This window comes from Syngnathoides biaculeatus, chromosome 14 (genome assembly GCF_019802595.1).
Source record: "Syngnathoides biaculeatus isolate LvHL_M chromosome 14, ASM1980259v1, whole genome shotgun sequence".
NCBI lineage: Eukaryota > Metazoa > Chordata > Actinopteri > Syngnathiformes > Syngnathidae > Syngnathoides > Syngnathoides biaculeatus.
Genome location: NC_084653.1, coordinates 27,636,570 through 27,656,369, shown reverse-complemented (window position 1 = coordinate 27,656,369; position 19,800 = coordinate 27,636,570). Strand labels below are relative to the sequence as shown.

The 19,800-nt window shown below is 46.3% G+C and overlaps 1 protein-coding gene across 10 annotated transcripts in view; it reads left to right on the top strand.

Moving 5' to 3' along the window:
* The window catches only part of nalcn (sodium leak channel, non-selective), a 50,707-nt gene that overhangs the window by 8,881 nt on the left and 22,026 nt on the right, over positions 1 to 19,800 (top strand). For 7 of the 10 annotated variants that reach the window (XR_009798162.1, XM_061841818.1, XM_061841814.1 and 4 more), the window contains 12 exons: positions 1,609 to 1,692; positions 1,816 to 1,955; positions 2,075 to 2,203; positions 4,367 to 4,518; positions 4,629 to 4,771; positions 4,847 to 4,951; positions 5,040 to 5,126; positions 10,732 to 10,863; positions 11,631 to 11,798; positions 15,118 to 15,309; positions 16,718 to 16,855; positions 18,565 to 18,639. Coding sequence is in view for 9 of the 10 variants with exons in the window: in XM_061841818.1 (XP_061697802.1) it covers positions 1,609 to 1,692; positions 1,816 to 1,955; positions 2,075 to 2,203; positions 4,367 to 4,518; positions 4,629 to 4,771; positions 4,847 to 4,951; positions 5,040 to 5,126; positions 10,732 to 10,863; positions 11,631 to 11,798; positions 15,118 to 15,309; positions 16,718 to 16,855; positions 18,565 to 18,639 (1,545 nt within the window). In the remaining variant the exon portion in view is untranslated. Of the gene's footprint in view, positions 1 to 747; positions 1,516 to 1,608; positions 1,693 to 1,815; positions 1,956 to 2,074; positions 2,204 to 4,366; positions 4,519 to 4,628; positions 4,772 to 4,846; positions 4,952 to 5,039; positions 5,127 to 10,731; positions 10,864 to 11,630; positions 11,799 to 15,117; positions 15,310 to 16,717; positions 16,856 to 18,564; positions 18,640 to 19,800 lie in introns of those variants that run through there. The other 3 variants (XM_061841821.1, XM_061841820.1, XM_061841819.1) reach the window with 3 other exon arrangements.

The window sequence follows — 19,800 nt, the reverse complement described above, 5'->3', positions numbered from 1 at the left end:
TTAAATGTAGAAAATTGAACCTAACTCGCTTCTAAAGACTGCAATGATGTCGCTGGTGATCTTTCCAAGTAAAAAGTACTCACCCTGCTTGACATGCACAGTACCATTCCACTATTTTATCCAGTTGGATTTCAATACGAAGTTTGTGAGGCGTCAAACTTTTTTGCATCGATCGCCAACATTTGGTTGCAACTCTGACATTGCGTCCTGCTCCGTCCAAAATCTTAATTCCGTGTACGTATCCTTGCGTGAAATAGTTGAGAGCGCTCAGTTGAACGCTCTTGGACAAGTCTGACGCATTTGGCAAAAAAAACCCCCCAAAACCATACGGCAATATTATCTGGAATACGCGATAGAGAATCGACTTCAAACCTGTCCTGTTCAGTCGCCATGTTGGATGCGAGCAGTCAAGCTTGTGGGACGTGGCGACTGTAGCTAAGGGGGCGGAGCTTAAGATCGCCAGTCGGAAAGGTCCATTGCAGCCTGGGAGGGGGGGCCGCCCTCGAGGTTTCTTTTTTCTTGGCCTGATTGCGGGCTTGAGATCAATCTTTGGCAACTGTGAAGCATTTTGAGACTCTTGGAGATATTAACGCCTTGTACAAATATCAAAAAAAAAAATCCTGAATTATGACATTTCAAGCACGATTGAATGTTACCCCAGTGATACACTTGTAAGTGTTGAATCTCGGTGATTGCAAGAAGGAGCCAATCATTGGGCGCTTTTTGTATGGTATGTTGTGAGCACATCCGGTTATTTTGCAGTCTTCTTCCTCCTCGTCGTGCTTCCAATGTCCCCTCGACATTTGACTTTGTTTCCACCTCGGGCCTTTCGTCGTTTTCCTCGGCTTATCGCGGCGCAACCGGGTTGCTTCTCATTTCCTCGCACGGGCGGAACGCTGAAAATCAGACGATTTACACGTCGGGGGACTCCAGCTACCTGTTGTATTCATATTTTTCCCCCGCTCTGTGGGCGAGGAAAAAAAAAAAAAAAAAAAAGAGATTTGGGATTAGGATTTAGTTAAAAAAAACATCGAGTGAAGACTGCTTATTTTTAGGGGATTAGATTCATACTGTCCTTATCCGCATAGCGATTAGGTAGCAGGATCGTCTTTTTTGGCCAAGTATGACACGCAAGGAATTTGTCTACGGGCATATTGCTTTTTAAATTATACTTTGTGGTCTTTTTTTCCTCATTTTCATGTAAATGCAGTTGTCGAGCAAATATAAAGACAACGCGACACGGACGGTGTGGCGGAGCAGACCTTTGGAAATGGAGCGCGACATTCCCTTTGGCGGACGTCCGTGTTAACGTGTTCGACGCTAGCGGTTGCGCCATTGGGCTAAAAAACAAAAAAAAAACGAAAAAAAAAACCCCTCCGTCGTTAAATGTGCGATCACCTTTGCTTGTGTAAAAAGTATTCAGTACGACAGCGTGTTGCTTGATGATGATGTTTTGATGCCGTCTGGAATCGGTCTTCATTCCTGACAAGTTCCCGGCTACTTTTGATGATCGAGGTGATACTGCGCACTGCGGAAAGCCGTGGGCCGGCTGCTCATCCTCATTAAAAGCCTCGATTTGTTCCGGCGTCGTTTTTTTTTTCTGCGCAGGGGGATAACTCTTACGTGAAAGATCGCTGGTGCATGTTTGACGGATTCATGGTCTTTTTCATCTGGGTGTCCCTGGTGTTGCAGGTAGATTGCGCCATTTGCCATTTTTCCCATACTTGTAGTTCCCCCCCCCCCCCTCCTCCCCCGCCTGGAATTTGCGTGTACAGCTTCCCGTTTGAAGCGTCCGCCCCTGTCTTTGTTTTGGAGGTGTTTGAGATAGCAGAGCTGGTGGATCAGATGTCTCCGTGGGGGATGCTGAGAATCCCCCGAGCGCTGATTATGATCCGGGCCTTCAGGATCTACTTCCGTTTTGAGCTTCCTCGCTCCCGCATCACCAACATTCTCAAGTATAACTGAGCCTTTCATTCCTGCTAAAATGAGTTGTGCATAAAAACGAGGCCGCAATGTGAAAAATGTGGTTTATTATTATTATTTTTCTTTGTTTGGAAATGGTTGTTGTCGGCAGGCGCTCCGGGGAGCAGATCTGGAGTGTATCCATCTTCCTGCTGTTCTTTCTCTTGCTTTATGGAATTCTGGGCGTGCAGATGTTTGGAACCTTCAACCATCACTGTGTTACCAACGATACACAAAAAGGGTAATTGACGCGCCACCTCTGTCGCCGCATTTCTTTTCAAAGTCGACCGCGCATTTGTGCTCATCTTACCGATCCTCTGGAAGACTTCCAAATGCTGCTCTTAATAAAAACTCTTTGACACTTCAGGGGGTTCCACTTTATGACAGTACCAACTAAAAAAAAAAAACAATAACTGATCACAAGATGGAGCAATGAGTCTATTTAAATGACTTTTACTGTATATACACGTGTACTTAATTGCTCCAAAATATATAGTTACGATAAATAATTTATCTATTTGTGCCAGTGAGTCATACTGGCAGAACAAAGTAATGTTCTTCTATTGGGTGGTACACACAGTAATTAATGTATCTACTTTTTGTCGGTGTTTTGTGAGATTTTCCATCTGTAAAGTATCTGCCTCAGCTCCGAAAATGCTGTTCCGGTCAATATTATGTGTTCGAGAGAACGGCAGCATGTTTACACCAAGCCGTGAGCGTTAGCGCTAGCCTGCGAGGTTGCGTAACATTTTGTCGCCTGCTCGTGTCGTGTTAAAAGTATGTGAACGTACCCCAAGCGTGCCCGAGACGAACGGCCTCTCCTGTATTGAGCACCGGTTACCACCAACATATATTTTAAGAATATACCGATAATATATTACGTGAAATAGGTTTCGAAGGGTTGTAAGTCCTTTCCTTCCCCACAGGGGCTTATAATATTCCCTGAGATGTTTATCAACATTCCAACAATTGACTTGTCCTTGTTGTTTCCAGCGACCGCACATGTTAAAAATAACGTGCACTCGGGCAGCCGCGACGATGGTCGGCATCTTATATGCACGGAACATCAGCCCGTTACCCGTTGAGCCTCATTGCGCCGCTCGACTCTTTATCGGTCATAATGAGGATGCGTTTACAACTCCGCAATCGGGTAGGCGCAATGCTCGTGTTTACCAAATTTGCCAGCGATTGGACGTCCCGCAGTTTTCGGATGGAGCTCGTTCATGCTCGCCGCCTCCGCCTCGGTTTCCCCGTTGGTTCCGACGCACCCTCGGGGACCCGTTGACCGTCGTGAGCCTTCGCTGCCGTTAAAAAAACCAAGATGCCGACGTAAAAACGTCAGTCCGCCCAAATCCAGCGTGCGCTTTGAAATGTGTCAATGAGAACGGATGTGTCATATTTATTGAGTGGCGCTTGTCCTTGTGCCAAAGTCAATGCCGGACAGCTTTGCACACATGTGGGACGCCACGGGAATCGGGAAGAACGCACCACGGGTGACGGATTTCGGATTTGTTGGTGGACGGCAACATTTTTCACTTCCTGTCATGAATTGCACGGGACGCTATTATTATTATTATTATCGGCTCATTTCAAATATAAAAAAAACCCCAGAAAGGTCGGCCAGCCTCATTCTAAGCAGTTGTTTCCACAGAGGGGGGGGGGGGGGGGGGGGGTGGAAAGGAAATCGAGTTCATCTGTTCCACACTCACTGTTATAAAATCCTTATTAATTGTACACTCATTTCGAAAAAAAGTTGTACACAGACAAGTGAAAAAGGAAATATTTTGTTGACACTCAAAAAAAGGTTCAAAACTCTTGAATCACTCCGATCATGATCGATGCCACAGATGCTCGTCATGTAATTTTAGTTGCCTTAACCCATTCACGGGCAGGGTGTCCATTTTTTGCCTTATTGAGATGAAAGTCTCCTAAAATAAGACTTCTTTTTCATTGATGGTGACTAATTTATAATCTCGTCCCAAAAATGGGACGCTGCCCGCGGGAGGGTACTTGGGTTTCCGTAGTAGATCGTCCCAAAAACCAGAATCGGAATCAGATTAAAAGACTTCAATATTTTGATATAGTGAAGGATATATTGCGTGAAAATGATGATGTCCCAAAAATGGGACGCTGCCCACGAATGGCTTATTAAAAGTGATTCAAAAGACGTTAACAGCACACGCAAGTCCCAAAAGAAGTTAACGCTGGGAGTCAACCATTGCGCCAGTGTAAAAAGAAGTAGAAAGAGAGTTTTTTGTTTTTTTTTTTTTTTTGTCAATTTTTTTCAGTGGATTAAAAATGTTTTAATCTCGACCCAGTGGTGTTTTTTTTTGTCCACTTTTGGGTGTCAAAGATTGCCAACCGGCCGGAGTTTTTGATCGTGGCGTTTGTTTCATTTGTTTAGCAACGTGACGTGGAATAGCTTGGCCATCCCGGACACCCACTGCTCCCCCGACGGCGAGGGCTACCAGTGTCCTCTGGGCTTCAAGTGCATGGACCTGGAAGAACTGGGCCTCAGCAGGCAGGAACTTGGCTACAGCGGCTTCAATGAGCTGGGTAAAGTCACGGCACAAGAAATTTACTGGGGGGGAAAAAAACAAACAAACAAACAAAACCCCAGATTGTGGATTTATTTGTCCCGGTTTTTGTCTTCTTGCGTCTTCCAGGGACAAGCATCTTTACCGTGTACGAGGCTGCCTCTCAGGAGGGTTGGGTCTTCCTCATGTACCGAGCAATCGACAGCTTCCCTCGCTGGCGCTCTTATTTCTATTTCATCACTTTAATTTTCTTCCTGGCGTGGCTCGTGAAGGTTCGAACTTCGCCGTCTCTCTCACTCGGAAATGAGGCTCCCGCGGAGTTCCGCTCAACCTTTCTCCTGGAACAGAACGTCTTCATCGCCGTCATCATCGAGACCTTTGCCGAAATCCGAGTCCAGTTTCAGCAGATGTGGGGCTCCAGGAGCAGCACCACGTCCACGGCCACCACGCAGGTGCGTCCGGTCGTTTCCAAGCTGCGTCCTTGTGTCAAATTTGAATTTGTTGCTTTACGATTTGGGGCGGGTGTTCCCCGTGCCGCAGATGTTCCACGAAGATTCCGCCGGGGGCTGGCAACTCGTAGCCGTGGACGTCAACAAACCGCACGGCCGAGCGCCCGCCTGCCTCCAGGTGAAACCGCAAAACTTTTACGCGTCTTATTTGCTGCGGAATCGTCCAAATCGGGTTTGTGGAAAATTGAAGGTTGCTCATAAAATGACCCTCGAAAGCTTTTTGTTTGTTTGTTTGTTTTTTTTTTTTTTTTTCAATTCTGACGTTGCAGTTGCAATGTTTCACTTTTTTATTTTGATTAAACAATGTGCTGTTTTCCCAACACAAGCGATGAAAACGTTTGATCACGTCCTGTTTTCACTTTTGGCCGAAGGTTCACACGCAGTACAATTTGCCTGCGAATGTGTCAGAAATGGGGTTAGGTGGCATATTTTTTTACTGCTTTTGCTTATATTGCAACCATGACAATAAAATCCACATTTTATTGCATTCTACTGCTATTGAACCGTGAGAGAAAATATAATGCAACCCAAGTTTTCCCGATGAAGACAATCTTTCTCTTTTTCTTCCTCCAGCTAAAAAAGAAAACGGATCAGATTTTTAATGGACCATATTTTTTACAGTCACGATAAATATCCGGCGCTCCGGTCTCCTCCCCACATCCCCCAAAACGCGCGACATGAATTGGACACTCTAAATTGCCCCAAGGTGAGATTGTGAGTGCGCCTGCTTTGTCTCCACGTGCCCTGCGATTGGCTGGCGACCAGTTCAGGGTGTCCCCCGCCTCCTGACCGTCGACAGCTGGGATAGGCTCCAGCAGTCCCGTGACGCTCGTGAGGATAAGCGGCTAACAAAATTGACAGACGGACGATAATATACCCAGAGAGAAACAGCAATGTGTACCTCTTGAATTATGTCTTTATGTTGATGTGCAGCAGGCATTACTTTTCTTCACTTACACCGATATGACTGTGGCTCAGCAGGCAGAGCACGTCGAAGGTTCGAATCCCGGCTGCAACTTGGGCAAGGCATCTGAGAGGTCGTTTGCCCGCGGCAGGCGCCCACTGATGTTGGGGTGAATGCGAGGTTTTGTGATGTGCGTTGGGCGCTGTGATGCTGTAGATGAAGCACAATAAATGTCCGGTCCAGTTCCCATTTTACCGTTTGTCGTGATATTGATTTCGTCGACGATCTATCACAGTAACGTCCTACCGTGAGTTCATGTTAATCTGCACTTCTCACCCCGAACAGACATCTTTTCTTTGCCTCATTGAATTTACTGAAGCAGGAAAGTGCTTTTTACTCGTGTTTGTCGCGCTCGCTCTCGCGTCTTACATTGATGGAAGTGCGAATCCGTCAATATCACCCACGCAGACAAGTGACAGACGTTTCAGTGATATGTAGATTCGCGCTAATGCCGTAGCCCCGGCCGGCGATGAATGGCTTTTAAACGACATGTTGGCGAGGGGTACGCAGCTGTTGGCCTCGCGGTCATTCTGATCCGAACGGCGCCGCTTTTGAGATCAACCGAACGCGGCTTGCGGCCGGACCCGTGTCGACGGCGGCGTGGGGGGGGGGGGGGGGGGGGGGGGGGGCCGGCCTCACGACGTGCAAATGGGCTGAGGACAGAATTAAAAAATGGAGGAATGTGGAGAGGAAATATTGCCCCAGGACCATCATCACTCGCAGGGAGGATTTCGACGCGGGGATAAACGCGGCTGACTTCCCTCGGAGCCTCCCGCTTCATTAAACGGATGACCCGCTGTCACGCGCTCTCCAGAGAATTTGCCGCCCAATCCGACAGGAAAAAGTCCGGCTGGATATCGGAAATGCGCGGCTTTTCGGCATCGAAAGCGGAACGGCGGCCAGTTGCGCCGCAAATGTGCCGCACGTCCTGCTTTGCTTGGTTGAAATTGTAACCCGGGAAATGTATGGAAATCAAATTCATGTGCTGCAGGGACGTTAAAACACGATTTAGTCGTTGAGGTAACATTTGTAAAAATAGGGTTACGTAGGTTTCAAAGTAAAAAAAATCAACTCTTGTGACAAATGGACATGAGTATTAGAAAAATACGATACAAAATTGTACTTCTTGCCACTTCTGACCAGCCAGGACAAATTTGAGCACACGACCAGAGTAGTTTTCTCCATCCTGTTCGACTATGGTCATCATCATCATCACGTTCTGCCATCTCAATTATAAAATATTATTATCAATTCCTAAAAGCAGTGTCCTAGACTACCCGTGCCTAAAAATACTGCTCATGTTGATGACTCTAAAATCAAGAGAAATGCTTGACTTCTAAAGGAGACGACAAACGCTGACCCACTCCAAACATCTAAAAACGACAATAAAGCTGTTGTTGTAATATCGTCGTAAATGAGGGAGACATAATATTGCGTTCTTGCCTGCCTGGCTGCGGACTAAAATGCCATCAAATGACGAGAATGGGTTTTTTTTTTTGTTGTTTTTTGGGGGGGGGGGGGGGGGGACAAAAGCTGACACGCGGCCTCACTGCGTTTGTCTTCCGCTCTCCGTTGTTTGTCAAGAACTGTTTATCAAAATTGAGTTCCCAAATGAAGCCCACTTTTGAGAAGTGTTCAAGTCTTGAATCCAGTTGGTTCTAAATTGTCAAAAATCTGTTCCAGGATTCAGAAAAATCCTCTCATTTCCAAGTTTGTCACGTGCAAAACGATGGAAATTGAAATTCATTCCGGAGGCAAACATTGTATGACCTTCCGAAAATGAGGATCAAGTATCTCGTCAATCAAATCTTTTTATTAACTTTATATTTTAACATTCGCAACACTTTTTGTGTGTGTATTCTACCGGTACAGTACATCAGCACATGCACAAAGATTATTACCACCAGGTATTGTAATTAATGATTGGGATACAGACAATTCTTTGTAAAGAAAAATGAGCTAAAATAGAAGTACAAGCCTACCTGCATAGAAATACAGATAATTCATAATGTTTTGAGCATACGGAAAGCGGCAAATGGGTGGTGCGCACATTACATTGGTAGAAAGATTTTTGAGTATATCTGAATGTAAAAGTTTACATACATCCTTGCACTGTACAGCAGCTTCGTTGTTTAATATTGCAGTCGGCTTTGCGTATTTGCTGTTCAGACGAGAGCCTTTCTCCTCTGCCGTCGCTCTGCTCGTGCGAAACACGTTCTCACGTTTGACGGACTTTGTTTTTGTGTGATCGCACTCGGTCGGGTGCAGTACAAGGCACACGCGCTTGAAAAGTGAGACACTTTGGAACGCGGGAACACCGGCGAGCTTTTGACAGCTAGCAAAGATTTTTAACACCGAATGTTGCGAACAAAGCGACATGCGCTCAGCTTTTATTTGGAGTGACGGAAGACTCCACAAACTCTTTGCATGCAAAAAAAAAAAAAAAAGGGGGGGGGGGGAGGGAAGATGTGTCGGAGGACACTTTCCAGTTGTGCGTAGAACTCGGGGAAACTGCAGATGAATTGCATTTTTTTTTCATTTTATTTTACGAGGGCTCAAATCCTACTGTGATGCTGGAGGGGCAATGTAATAAATTCATTTGTTGAACATACGAGTACTTAAACGCTACACATTTTCTGAGCTGTTCAGAAATAGAAATACACTTTTTTGGGGGCTTTCATGTATCTAGTTTTTTTTTTTTTTTTCCACAGTGAATGGGTTGTGTTTATAAATGCATAACAGTTGGGTATTTTAAATTCATCCATCCGTTCTATTGGTCGCTTATCCTCACGAGGGTCGCTGGAGCCGATCCCAGCTGTCGACGGGCAGGAGGCGGGGTACACCCTGAACTGCTTGCCAGCCAATCGTAGGGCACATGGAGACAAACAGCCGCACTCCCAATCACACCTGGGCGCCGCTTTCCAGCCGGGTCGTTCTCCAAGGCTGACGCTGAACGCGGCCGCCGCAGTCGGAACCTCGATAAAATTAGTGTTTCGCGCGCCCAAGCAGTTCTTCGTGTTCTGCGTGGGTCCTCCTCTTGCTCCTCTTTGGCCGCCTACGCACACATTTGACGACACGCGCCGCACGCTAACGTACATTTCAGCCAAATGACCCGCGGCGGAGAGCATCTGGCTCCTGGAAATGTCAAACCGCTTCCGTCGTCTCCGACGTCGGTCGGCCTAACCTCTGCGTGGGTCGACGTTTTCTGCAACAACAAAAAAAAGAAACCAACTGAGAATAGTGCATTTGTGGACTTGGAATGCTGCTTTTTGCAAGATCATAGTCATTATTGCTCGAAAAATGATGCTAATAAGATAACACTTATTAGTGGCAAAGTGGGGGGAATCATTTCAGTGGATGCAGGACCTAAAAAGTAGCATGCAAGGAGGACATAGATAAGCTTAATCAGGATTCTGTTTACCTTTGGACTGGATTGGGTGGAAATTACTTTTTTTTTTTTCCCCCAAAAAAGGTTGTGGATTATAGGTTAAAAATCAAAAAATGATGACCGTAATTTCCGGTTTACAGAGCATACCTGATTATAAGCCTCACCCAGTACATTTGTAAAGGAAATACCATTTGGTACATCCATAAGCCGCACCTGTGTATAAGCCGCAAGAGCCCACATTGAAACACGAGATATTTACAAAGACAGACGGACTTTTTAAAGTTTTAATACCTTATCTTGACATAGCAACAACACGGTAGCACGAGCTGGTAAAAAAAAAAAAAAAACAGCCGTGGCAGCTACACGGTAGCAACACGGTAGCATAGCACTAACAGGGCTGGTTTGGGAAAAAAAAAAAAAACATCCCTGAATCACTGAGACGCAGCAGTAACACAGCAGCAACACGCTAGCGCATCGCTAACAGGGCCGGTTAAAAAAAAAAAAACTACCGGTAAAAGTCACTTCCTCGGCACATGTATTCCACCAGTCTCACTCTTCCCTTTTCCGCTCAAGTGCACCCTTGCGGCCGTTAGGAGAAAATACACAAATGAGCCGCATCACGGCATAAGCAGCAGGGTTGAAATCCCATTTTTTTAATCCTGTTTTTTGGTGGTTTAGCGGCACACTTTTGAACATTTTTAATGCGCGTGCAGGGAAGCTGAGAATAGGATGTTGAAATTGTGGTGAAAGGGAATCTGCGAGATTGTTATTGGATCCGGCGTGGGTGGCTTGATGGCAGTCGTCGCGTTCCCTTGGGCCAATTTGCATCTTCTCATCTTGGGCTTGTTTTAAACCTTCCTAATGCCCGGCTGACTTTTTGTTTTTTGTTTTTTGTTTTACGTGGGGTGAGCCATTCCACCCACTGTCAAGCTGTTCCCCTCTTGCCACACTCGCGCGGTCCAACCCAAGGTCGTGATCGCATCTGTTCGATTGTTTCCCGACCAACACACGGGAAAGCTTTCGCCTTTTTTTCTTTGTTCTTTGTGCGTGCGTGTTCTCCACCATGTTTTATGAGCGTTCCAGACGTTTCCATCTTGTGATGTTGTTGTAGGCGTCCCACGAGAAATAACGCAGAGTGATTGGGCCTTTCTCCGTTGTGAACGGCGACTGATTTTGTCGTCTGGCTGGTTGTCGCCTTCGGAGAAGCCTCCTGATTGCTTTGAGCCTTCCCGTTTCCGCGTATGGGCGACTTACGGCTGGCTCCTCTGTGTATTCCATAATTTATTATTGCTTACGGTTGTCGGGCCGCTTTGCATAAGAGGCAAAAAGAGACAAAAGTCAAATGTCATTTTTGTGGCCTTGTTTCCGCAGCAACTGATGCGCTCATCTGTGTTCCACATGTTCATCTTGAGCATGGTTGCCGTCGACGTCATCGTTGCTGCCAGCAATTATTACAAAGGCGAGAACCACCGCAGGCACTACGACGAGTTTTACCTGGCGGAAGTAAGCTTTATTGAAAAATTATTATCAGGCCTGTTGTATTCATTTGTGAGAATTTTGACAGGATCTGGTCTTTTAATATATTTGAGTGAACTCACTTCGTGACTATCACAATGGAACCTCTTAGCGGTTATGCTATTTAATTACTGGGGAAAATGTGTAATGAAATTGCAGTTGCTTTTGGACATATTCAAGATTTTTTCTCACCCCCCCTCCGAAATCGCTTCCCCCATCTTCAAACGACGCTTGTGACTGGCCCTCTGAAACGTGACGTATTTGTCACGTGATTTTAAAGTATCACCTTGTTAGCTGATTTTTTTCAAAGCAGCTTTAAACTCATTTCTAGCTCAACTTTTGAACACATAAAAGAACGTTAACTGTGAAATAAGTTCACGTTTATAAGTTTGGACATTTTTATACAGCACATTATGAATTTTGAGCAAATTGTTCAGGAGTACAAAGTCCAACGGGAGCGTGATTTATAAGTTTCATTCTTTCCGTGACTGAGCTTTTGATTTAATTTCTGTATGTCTGAAATTGTGGGATTGGCGATGCTTGGCAGATGTTCACTGCTGCCATCTGGCGACGACGTATGTGAAGTTGGCTGATATTTCGGGATTTTAACAAAGGAAAAAAATTGAAATTTGGCGTTTGTATATCGAGGGAAAAAAAAAAACCCTGGCAAAAATCACGTGTTGGAAACAGAATGATGACGACGGTATTTTTGCACGAGCGAATGAAATCAAACTTGCGCGTTTGTTTGATTGCAGGTGGCCTTTACGGTTCTGTTTGACCTGGAAGCGCTTCTGAAGATTTGGTGTTTGGGCTTCAGCGGCTACTTCAGCTCCTCCCTGCACAAGTTTGAATTGTTGCTGGTGGTGGGCACCACCTTGCACATCTACCCAGATCTCTACCACTCCCAGTTCACCTATTTTCAGGTTCGACTCCGTTCGCACATGCTCGGATCTTAAAGGGGCCGCCGTGTCGGGGAAACATCTCGAAGACGTTCGGCAAACGTCCGAGCCGTTGTTGTGACTTCACTTCAACGCCGGCTCCAGTTACGCTTGCCTTCGCACAAAAATGGGGCATCACAGGAGTGTGTAGGGAGCGTTTCTTTGGTCACCGAAACCGGACGCCGTCACGTCTGCACAGCGGCCAACGCAGGTTCCTCCGATCGGATCCACCACGATGTCAGCCACGCCTTCTGATTTGACGAGTAAAATACTTTTTCGCTTTAAACAGCAAAGGAGCGTGCACATCGTTTGTTCAAGGTTACGACGTCGTCTCGGCGGAGCAAAATCCCCCGACGCAGCGACGTTGTCCCGCCTCTGATGAGACCTCAAAAGTCAGCAAATACTCGGGTCAACTTCAGGATTCATCCCGTTGAAAGTTTTTTCAAATAACACACATGCACCAGTACAGTATCCCATTTGGCGAAACGCCAGGATCACTGACAGGATTTCATTCATGTCATGTCCAGGAAATACCAATTTTCCTTTGGGCGCATCCTTTGCCTCCATTTTTCTGTTCCAGTCACTGTGATTTGACGGGTGCAAAGTAGAAAAAGACGTCGCTTATTTTGTGTCATCTTAAGCAATGTTCCCTCTAAGCTGTGCAATTGCGCACTTGTGGCACACTCTCAGCGCACGTGAAAACCGATCCAGCGCGGTGAGTGAACTACACCTGACGCAAACGGTCTCTACCAAGCTGCCGCTCAGCCTTCTCCTACTTCCCAGTTTACCTGACACCGGCCCCCTCCGCTCACAATTACAAAAAGAACAGACACCCGCAACTCGATATCTGCGAGCATGACTGACCACACCTGTACATTTTTCAAATGCGAGTGACTGCTGTTCTGTCCAAATGGCACCGAGCTGGAGTTGGGGAGAAAGTCAACCCATCAATTTTCTGTCTTCTAAAGTAGAACAGGAGGGACGCTGAATGCGTTTTGGGAGGCTTTTGTTTCTTGGGCCAATTGTGTGCGTGTACGTATCATGAAATCGGTGTTAGGATAAACACATGATGTGGAAATGGAGATTTAAGTATTTTGTGAGTATCTCAGTTGCTGCCAGAGCAATACTTTGTTGCACATTTAATGGCCGTTAATAGTGTTGGCGCATTGTAGTTGACTGTTGTGTTTTGTAGCGTCGATGCTACAAAAAAAGTGTCTCATGTCGTTTTCTTGCTTGTACAAATCAAATCAAATTTACTGTCGCCAGAATGACTTCCAGTATGTGCAGACGTCCCGCGTCCTGGATAAAAGTGGAAAGAATTGATATTCCGATGCCTCAGTACAATCCTTGAATGTGTCATTCACACTTGGGTCCTAATTTTACACATTTTTAGGTCCCAGAATGACACGCTGACATTAACATTGAATTTCTGGCCAAGGTTAAATCCTACGCGATCTGCTATTTCTTCCGTTCCGGTTCTCCGTTGGCGAAAAGTTCTTTCGGTTGGGCACAAAACGTCAAGACGCTCCTCCGGCTTCACTTGTGAGCTTTGACACGGCGTGGAATGATTTTTAATCAGCCGGCGGAGCCCTCTTGTCTGGGTGTGCTCAGAATTGCAAAGACCTCACTAGCGACGTGAGTCGACGGCTCAGTCGGGCCGATCCGTTCAGAGAGGCGGAAGCGCTGAATGGTTCTCGGACCTTTCGAGTGCTGGTTGAGCGGGGGGGGGGGGGGGTGCGCCGACTTACGGTCGATATTGATTCACGATCGATCGCATGTCTGTGACGGTGTGTTACTAAACGTCATGCGATGACAAATCGTTCGACGCCTTGCGAGTGTAGTGGGTCAAAGTCTCCGTTGTGTATTTTTTTTTTTTTTTTTGGATGATGAACGAGAAGACGAACACGTTGGCTGGTCGCAACCTGGTTTAATCCTCTCTCTGTATTATAAAACATTCAGAAATGTTCACTGAGCTCTCGTCACGGAAGGCAGAAACACAAGAGGAAGTGATCTCACCTAGCCACCCGAAACGTGTGGCTTCAAAATAAGACACGCGGCTTACTTCCCGTGTTTCTCAGATCTTCCACCAACGCTTCAACTGCATTTTCCCCCTTACCGTGAACATTTTTGAACACCCAATTCAAAAAGAACAAATGGGAGAGAGCGCGTGCTGCCTTTCAAAATAAGAGTGCGCTTCCACACCCTGTTCCTATTATAGCGCACAACATCACACGAGGGCTCAGGGACATTCTAGCGCTGTTACGGGAATGCCAGTGAGTGGAATTTATAGCGTGCGATTGACAGCGGGGAACCATTTTATTTGGCGCGCTCCAATAATCCGATTCATTATGCATCCATTTGTAAGAAGAAAAAAAAAATGGATATTTAAAGCCGAACATCAGTTTCCCACGAAGGTGCCTACTAGTTTGCTGTCCAAACATCTGTCGTCGAAATGATATTTTCGATGAGTGGTGTCTCACGCGTCATCCGTTTAAGACAAATAAATGCGTGACATGAAAGCGTTCTGACGGCGATGAACCTCGTTTATAGCGACGTGTACCAACTGGAAGTCGTTGGAGTGACTGTGCAGCACACAAAAGCAGTGACGCTCGTAAAGGGTCTCAGGCATGAATGAATGAAGGCACTTTTAACGGCGCCTGGCGTGGGCGTACGACGAGGGAGGGCGCGCTTCGAGCGTGACCATATTTGGCACGTGTTGCTGAGATACCAAACAGGAAGTAGCCTGGTGGCTTCTGCCTCCGGGACGTTACAACCGAAGGTTTTGGCTTTGTTTGTTCTCGAATGAGGACGAGCAAGTAGGATCAAAGTGAAGCTTGTGGGACTGTATCACTTTCACTTGAAGGCAACATTAAAAAAAAAAACAAAACGAAAAAAGATGATTAAAATAATGAAAAATGCTAAAATCACATTTCCAACCTGCTAAAGTCAACGCAGAGGTGATCTCCAGCCAGATCTGCAATTCCTTCTTGACTACATCACGGAATGCCGTTCGTCTCGTGTCATACGTTTTTTTTTTTACTGTGCCATCAATGGTACAACGCTGACAAAATGTCTCGGTCTGAAATGTTGTGCGCCACCTGCTGACGCATCACGGCGTTGTCTTTGCACCGCCATCATTTGCTTGCTTTCGCCATATTTTTTTACGTTAATAGTTTTTCTGAGGATGTTACTGCAATTTCTGGACATCAACCGTGTCGCCTCCAAGCATCATTTCCACGAGCACTTCATTTTTTTGGTTGTCGTTTGTTGCCATGAGAGACGGATGATGTTTTTCCCTCCGAAGGTCCTCCGAGTGGTACGTTTGATCAAGATCTCGCCGGCATTAGAAGACTTTGTCTACAAGATATTTGGACCAGGTAAAAAGTTGGGCAGCCTGGTGGTGTTCACAGCCAGCCTCCTCATCGTCATGTCGGCCATCAGTCTGCAGATGTTCTGTTTTGTGGAGGACCTGGACCGCTTCACCACCTTTCCCAGGGTACAGAACCCCCTCACTCATTCGCTCGCTCACTCGACCCCGAGAGGGCAACGCATGCATGCCTCTGAAATTGACAGAATTGGGGCTCCTGTCTTCTAATATTTGAAGGATTCTCAGCTAGTTATGAAAACATCACTTTATTCGAGCAAAATGTGGACTTTTTTTCCATAAAATAGATTTTATTCGTGTCAATTTACACTTTTACAAGGATATTTTTTTTCAACATATAAACCCACATTGAAACATGAGATATTTACAAAGAAAGACGGTACACAGAGAGTTTAACGCTAGTGCCGCGCTAACGCTAATGCTAGCGTCGCGCTAATGCTAACGCTAGTGCCGTGCTAACAGGGCCAGTTTAAAAAAACAAACAAAAAAAAAAAATACCGGTAAAAATCACAGAGACATGGCAGTAACACGCTAGCGCAGCGCTAAGAGAGCCGTACCGGTAGAAGTCACTTCCTCGGCACATATATTCCACCGGTCTCACTCTTACCTTTTCCGCTGGAGTGCCCCCTTGCGGCTCTTAGGAAAAAATGCACAAATTAGCCGCATCACCGTATAAACCGCTGGGTTAAAAGCGTGTGGGAAAAAAATTGCGTTTTATAATCCAGAAGTTACGGTACTGTAACTTAATTGTTGTAGTTATGTTATACGAGTAATAATTTTGGTCTTTTTGTGTTAATTAAGACTTGAAATTTGGACGTAAATTTGAATTATGGCGATTTGGAATGTGTATTTTGTCCCCTTGCTGAAATCCCAACTTTTTTGGGGACTTTGCTGCCATGATTGCAACTATTATGTTTGTAAAATAGCAATGAAAGCAAATTCAGGAATACGAGATCCGTACGTTTGGTCTGATAACGTTGAAATAGTCAAGCTAAAATATGGCAGGTCGCGAGCGATTTTCATCCGTCCGAAAATGCGCAATGTCACGTGGACAGTTGAGTTCACCGGACCTCCGAGGCGGCTGACGACGGCCCGGCTGCCGCGTGACGTCTTGGCGCTTTGAATGAAGGGTTTGGTTTTGTGGCGTCGTCGTCACTTGACGTTGCCGATGAAGAGAAGCCACTCAAGTCTCGCGCTTCCCGCCCGCACGTTTTTCCATGTTCGCGTTCTCGCCGGTGCTGGCAGACGTGTCGGTCGTGTCGTTATTTGCGATGATTGGACTGTGGGAGTTAGAACGCGAGTAGCGCGGCGCTGAGGGCGAAGGAGAAAGTGCGGGTGTGCGTGCATCGGTTGTCCTAGCGCCCTTTGACCGATGCAATGCGCGGCCGATGATGTTGCTGAATCTCACAATGGCAGCGTGGAAAAGCAAAGAAGCGCGATGGGCCTTCCGTGTTCACCTCGTGTTGCCCCTCCAGCCTCTTCGCACTCTCACTCTCCACCTTGTTTGCCTCCCCTGTAGGCGTTCATGTCCATGTTCCAGATCTTGACTCAGGAGGGCTGGGTGGACGTCATGGACCAGACGCTGGTGGCGGTCGGTCACATGTGGGCCCCTGTCGTGGCCATTTACTTCATCCTCTACCATCTCTTTGCTACCCTGGTGAGACATTTCGTGTGCTGCCGTTATTTTCGCCAGATTTTAGTCCACAGGGAGTCCTCGGTCTATGACGGAAATCCGTTCCTAGAGTAGCGACTTGTCTGGAATTTCGACTTAAGTCGGATTCCGCCATTAAAGTCATAATTTACATCAAAATACTTTGTATACAAAACAAATACATTGAAATGAACAAGATGACGTAGTGAGAGGTGGATGGAGAAGAAGACAGGGAGGCGGCGGCGCTTAGCTATTGCCAAGGAACCTGGTCCTCAATCCTCTCCGTCTCCACAAGTATCAAAGAACCTCATTTTGTCATCATGGTATCACATGCGTCAAAATACGGGCTTCGTCTTTCATAGTTGTCACCACGGTCGAGCGACTGAAGCCTCGGTGGTGTTGGTGTCTCTCCTTCCTGCAATCTTTTCGTGATCTCGAGCTTCCTTTCCATGGAAACGGATTTTCTTTCGGCTGCAGAAGCATCGCTGAAAGACGCAGCTTTCATCTCTTCCATGTCCAACAAGGAGGGCGAAAAATGCGAAGATGCTCCCGGTGAACAAACACGGACAAGTAATAGTCAGACAAAATGGAGGACGGGGGACGAGCGTTGTCAAGTCGAAACTTCTTCGGTCGAGACCGTCTTCACCCGACGACTCGCCGTACTCAGTATTTGCTCCGGTAGCCATTAACTGTTATTGGGAAAGCAACTACGGTATAACTGATGAAGGGTTATTAATCTTTTTGTGTCCATCTTCTTTCTTTGCTTTGCGACAATTATCGGCATGATGCAGCTGTTTATTTGCGTTCATCTCTGCAAGACGTTACGTTTTTAAAACGATGACTTTTACAACAATCTTCGGAAATCACAATGTCCGATCAGTGGTGAGGGTTTTTTTTTATTTTTTTATTAATAATACGACAAGGCCCACGGGCCACTCGCACGGTCTTTATGGGCTGCCTGGTGCCACTCAACCTACTTGGATGCTCATCAGCAAGTAATCAAAATCTTAGATCATCACAAATCACAAATTAATCTCATCACAAATGGGGAAAATCAGCAGATATGTATTCCTGTGTGCATATTTACTCTATACAAAATGTAGGCGATGTTTTAACACTGAATAATATTATGTTGTGACTGTTAAAATAAATTCTTAACTCCAAAAAACCCAAAACTCTCCACTAAAGCAGACATTGCTAAAATAACTTTGGTGACATTTGATTTGCGCAAACATTATTTCTAAGCAGTAAAAGCCAGGAAATGGCAACATGAATTGTTTTCTTATCTTTAATGCATTTAATTAGTTGGCGCGCGATGACCCGCGATGCTTCCTCCAAGTTTTACAGCCAATCAGCAGCAGACGTGAGAAGTGCTGACATTTAAGTCCTTGTCCCGCTAATTTCGGGAAAGCGTCCCGATGACTCACGGCTCCTCATCCCGGGCGGACGGGACGCCGTGTCCTTGAGGAGGTTGCACGAGCGGCATTTTGAGGGACCCCCGGAAAGGGGCAAAATCAGCCCAAACGGCCCACTTGAAAACTGAAGGCCAGACTTCCTGAGCCCTTTTTTTTTTTGCGGGTGGACTTATGATGGACCACAAGACCCTGGGCCTGAATTACCGAGGCTGATTGTGGGTTTTTTTAAAAAAAGGAAAATAAAAATCTCAGAATCTACTTATGTTATGAAATCATGTGCCCCCCCCTGTGGTTTTGCAGATTCTGCTCAGCCTTTTTGTGGCAGTTATATTGGACAATCTTGAGCTCGACGAAGACTTGAAAAAACTCAAGCAGGTAAGGAAGTCGATGACATTTGTGCCAAAAGAGCCCAAACATAGCATGCGCTGACTCGTCTTTGCACTCTCGCCGTTGCCGCTTCCCATTCACCGCAGTATTTTTTTAATTTTTTTTTGAAGTGCTTCTCCGGTGCCAGATCGGGAAGAATGACGGGACTGAATAATGCATCGGCATGTGGGCAAAGGGCCCCTTTCGGCCTTTCCCGGTCGAGCGAGCGGGCCGAGCTAATTAGCGGACGGAAACGCAGGTACCTGCGCGGGCACGACAGCTCGACTCCAGTGCACGCTTTTAGGCTCGTGGGGCAAATTATTGTTGTCTTGCGGATTAGCTAGAAAGCCGAAGCTGGTCACGAGCTCGAGAGGAAGTGTCCGTGAACTCAGTCACGATGCGAAGGGATTTAGTTGAATATTCTGGAATAATATTGAACAATGCTATTATTGTATACATCTGTACATCGTAGAGTGAGGTAGGAGAGCTTCTCCTGTACCGGAGCATACATAAAAGCAAAGAATAATTCAAAATAGATTTGTTGTCAAATGGAATGCATAAAGATGTTGAAATCGGCGTGGCTTCACATGAAGGGCGTGGCTCGAGGAAAAAGGGTGGTGACGGTTCTCGGGGGAAGAAACTCTTCCTCGGTCTTGGTCTTTGCTTTCCTTGCCTTCCAGATGGCAGGCGCTCAAATCGTTGAGAACCGGGGTGTGGAGTGGGCTTGATAACACCGAGCGGAGTAAATATCTGCCACGGCTGGGAGAGGACAGCCAGTGATCTTCTTTGCTGCTTTAATTGTCCGCCTCGGTGCGGCTCCCGTACCGGACGGAGGCAAAATTTGTCAGCAGGCTCTCGATGGATGAGCGGGAGAAGGTCGCCCGTAACGTTGTTGTTTCTTCTGAGGACTCTCAACAAGTACAGACGCTGTTAAACCTTCTGGATGACCGCTGAGATGTTGTCTGTCCTCAGAGATCAGGACTCCCAGGAACCTGAATGTGGAGACTCAGTGCAGTCGAGTTCTGTTTTTGTCTGAAGTCCGCAACGATCTCCTTTAGTTTTGTCGTGTTCAGTGCCAGATTGTTGTCTGATCACCAGGTTCTGCACTTCTGGATCTTCTCTCTGTCGGCTTCCGAGTCTCCCTTCGAGATCAGCCCGACCGCTGTTGTG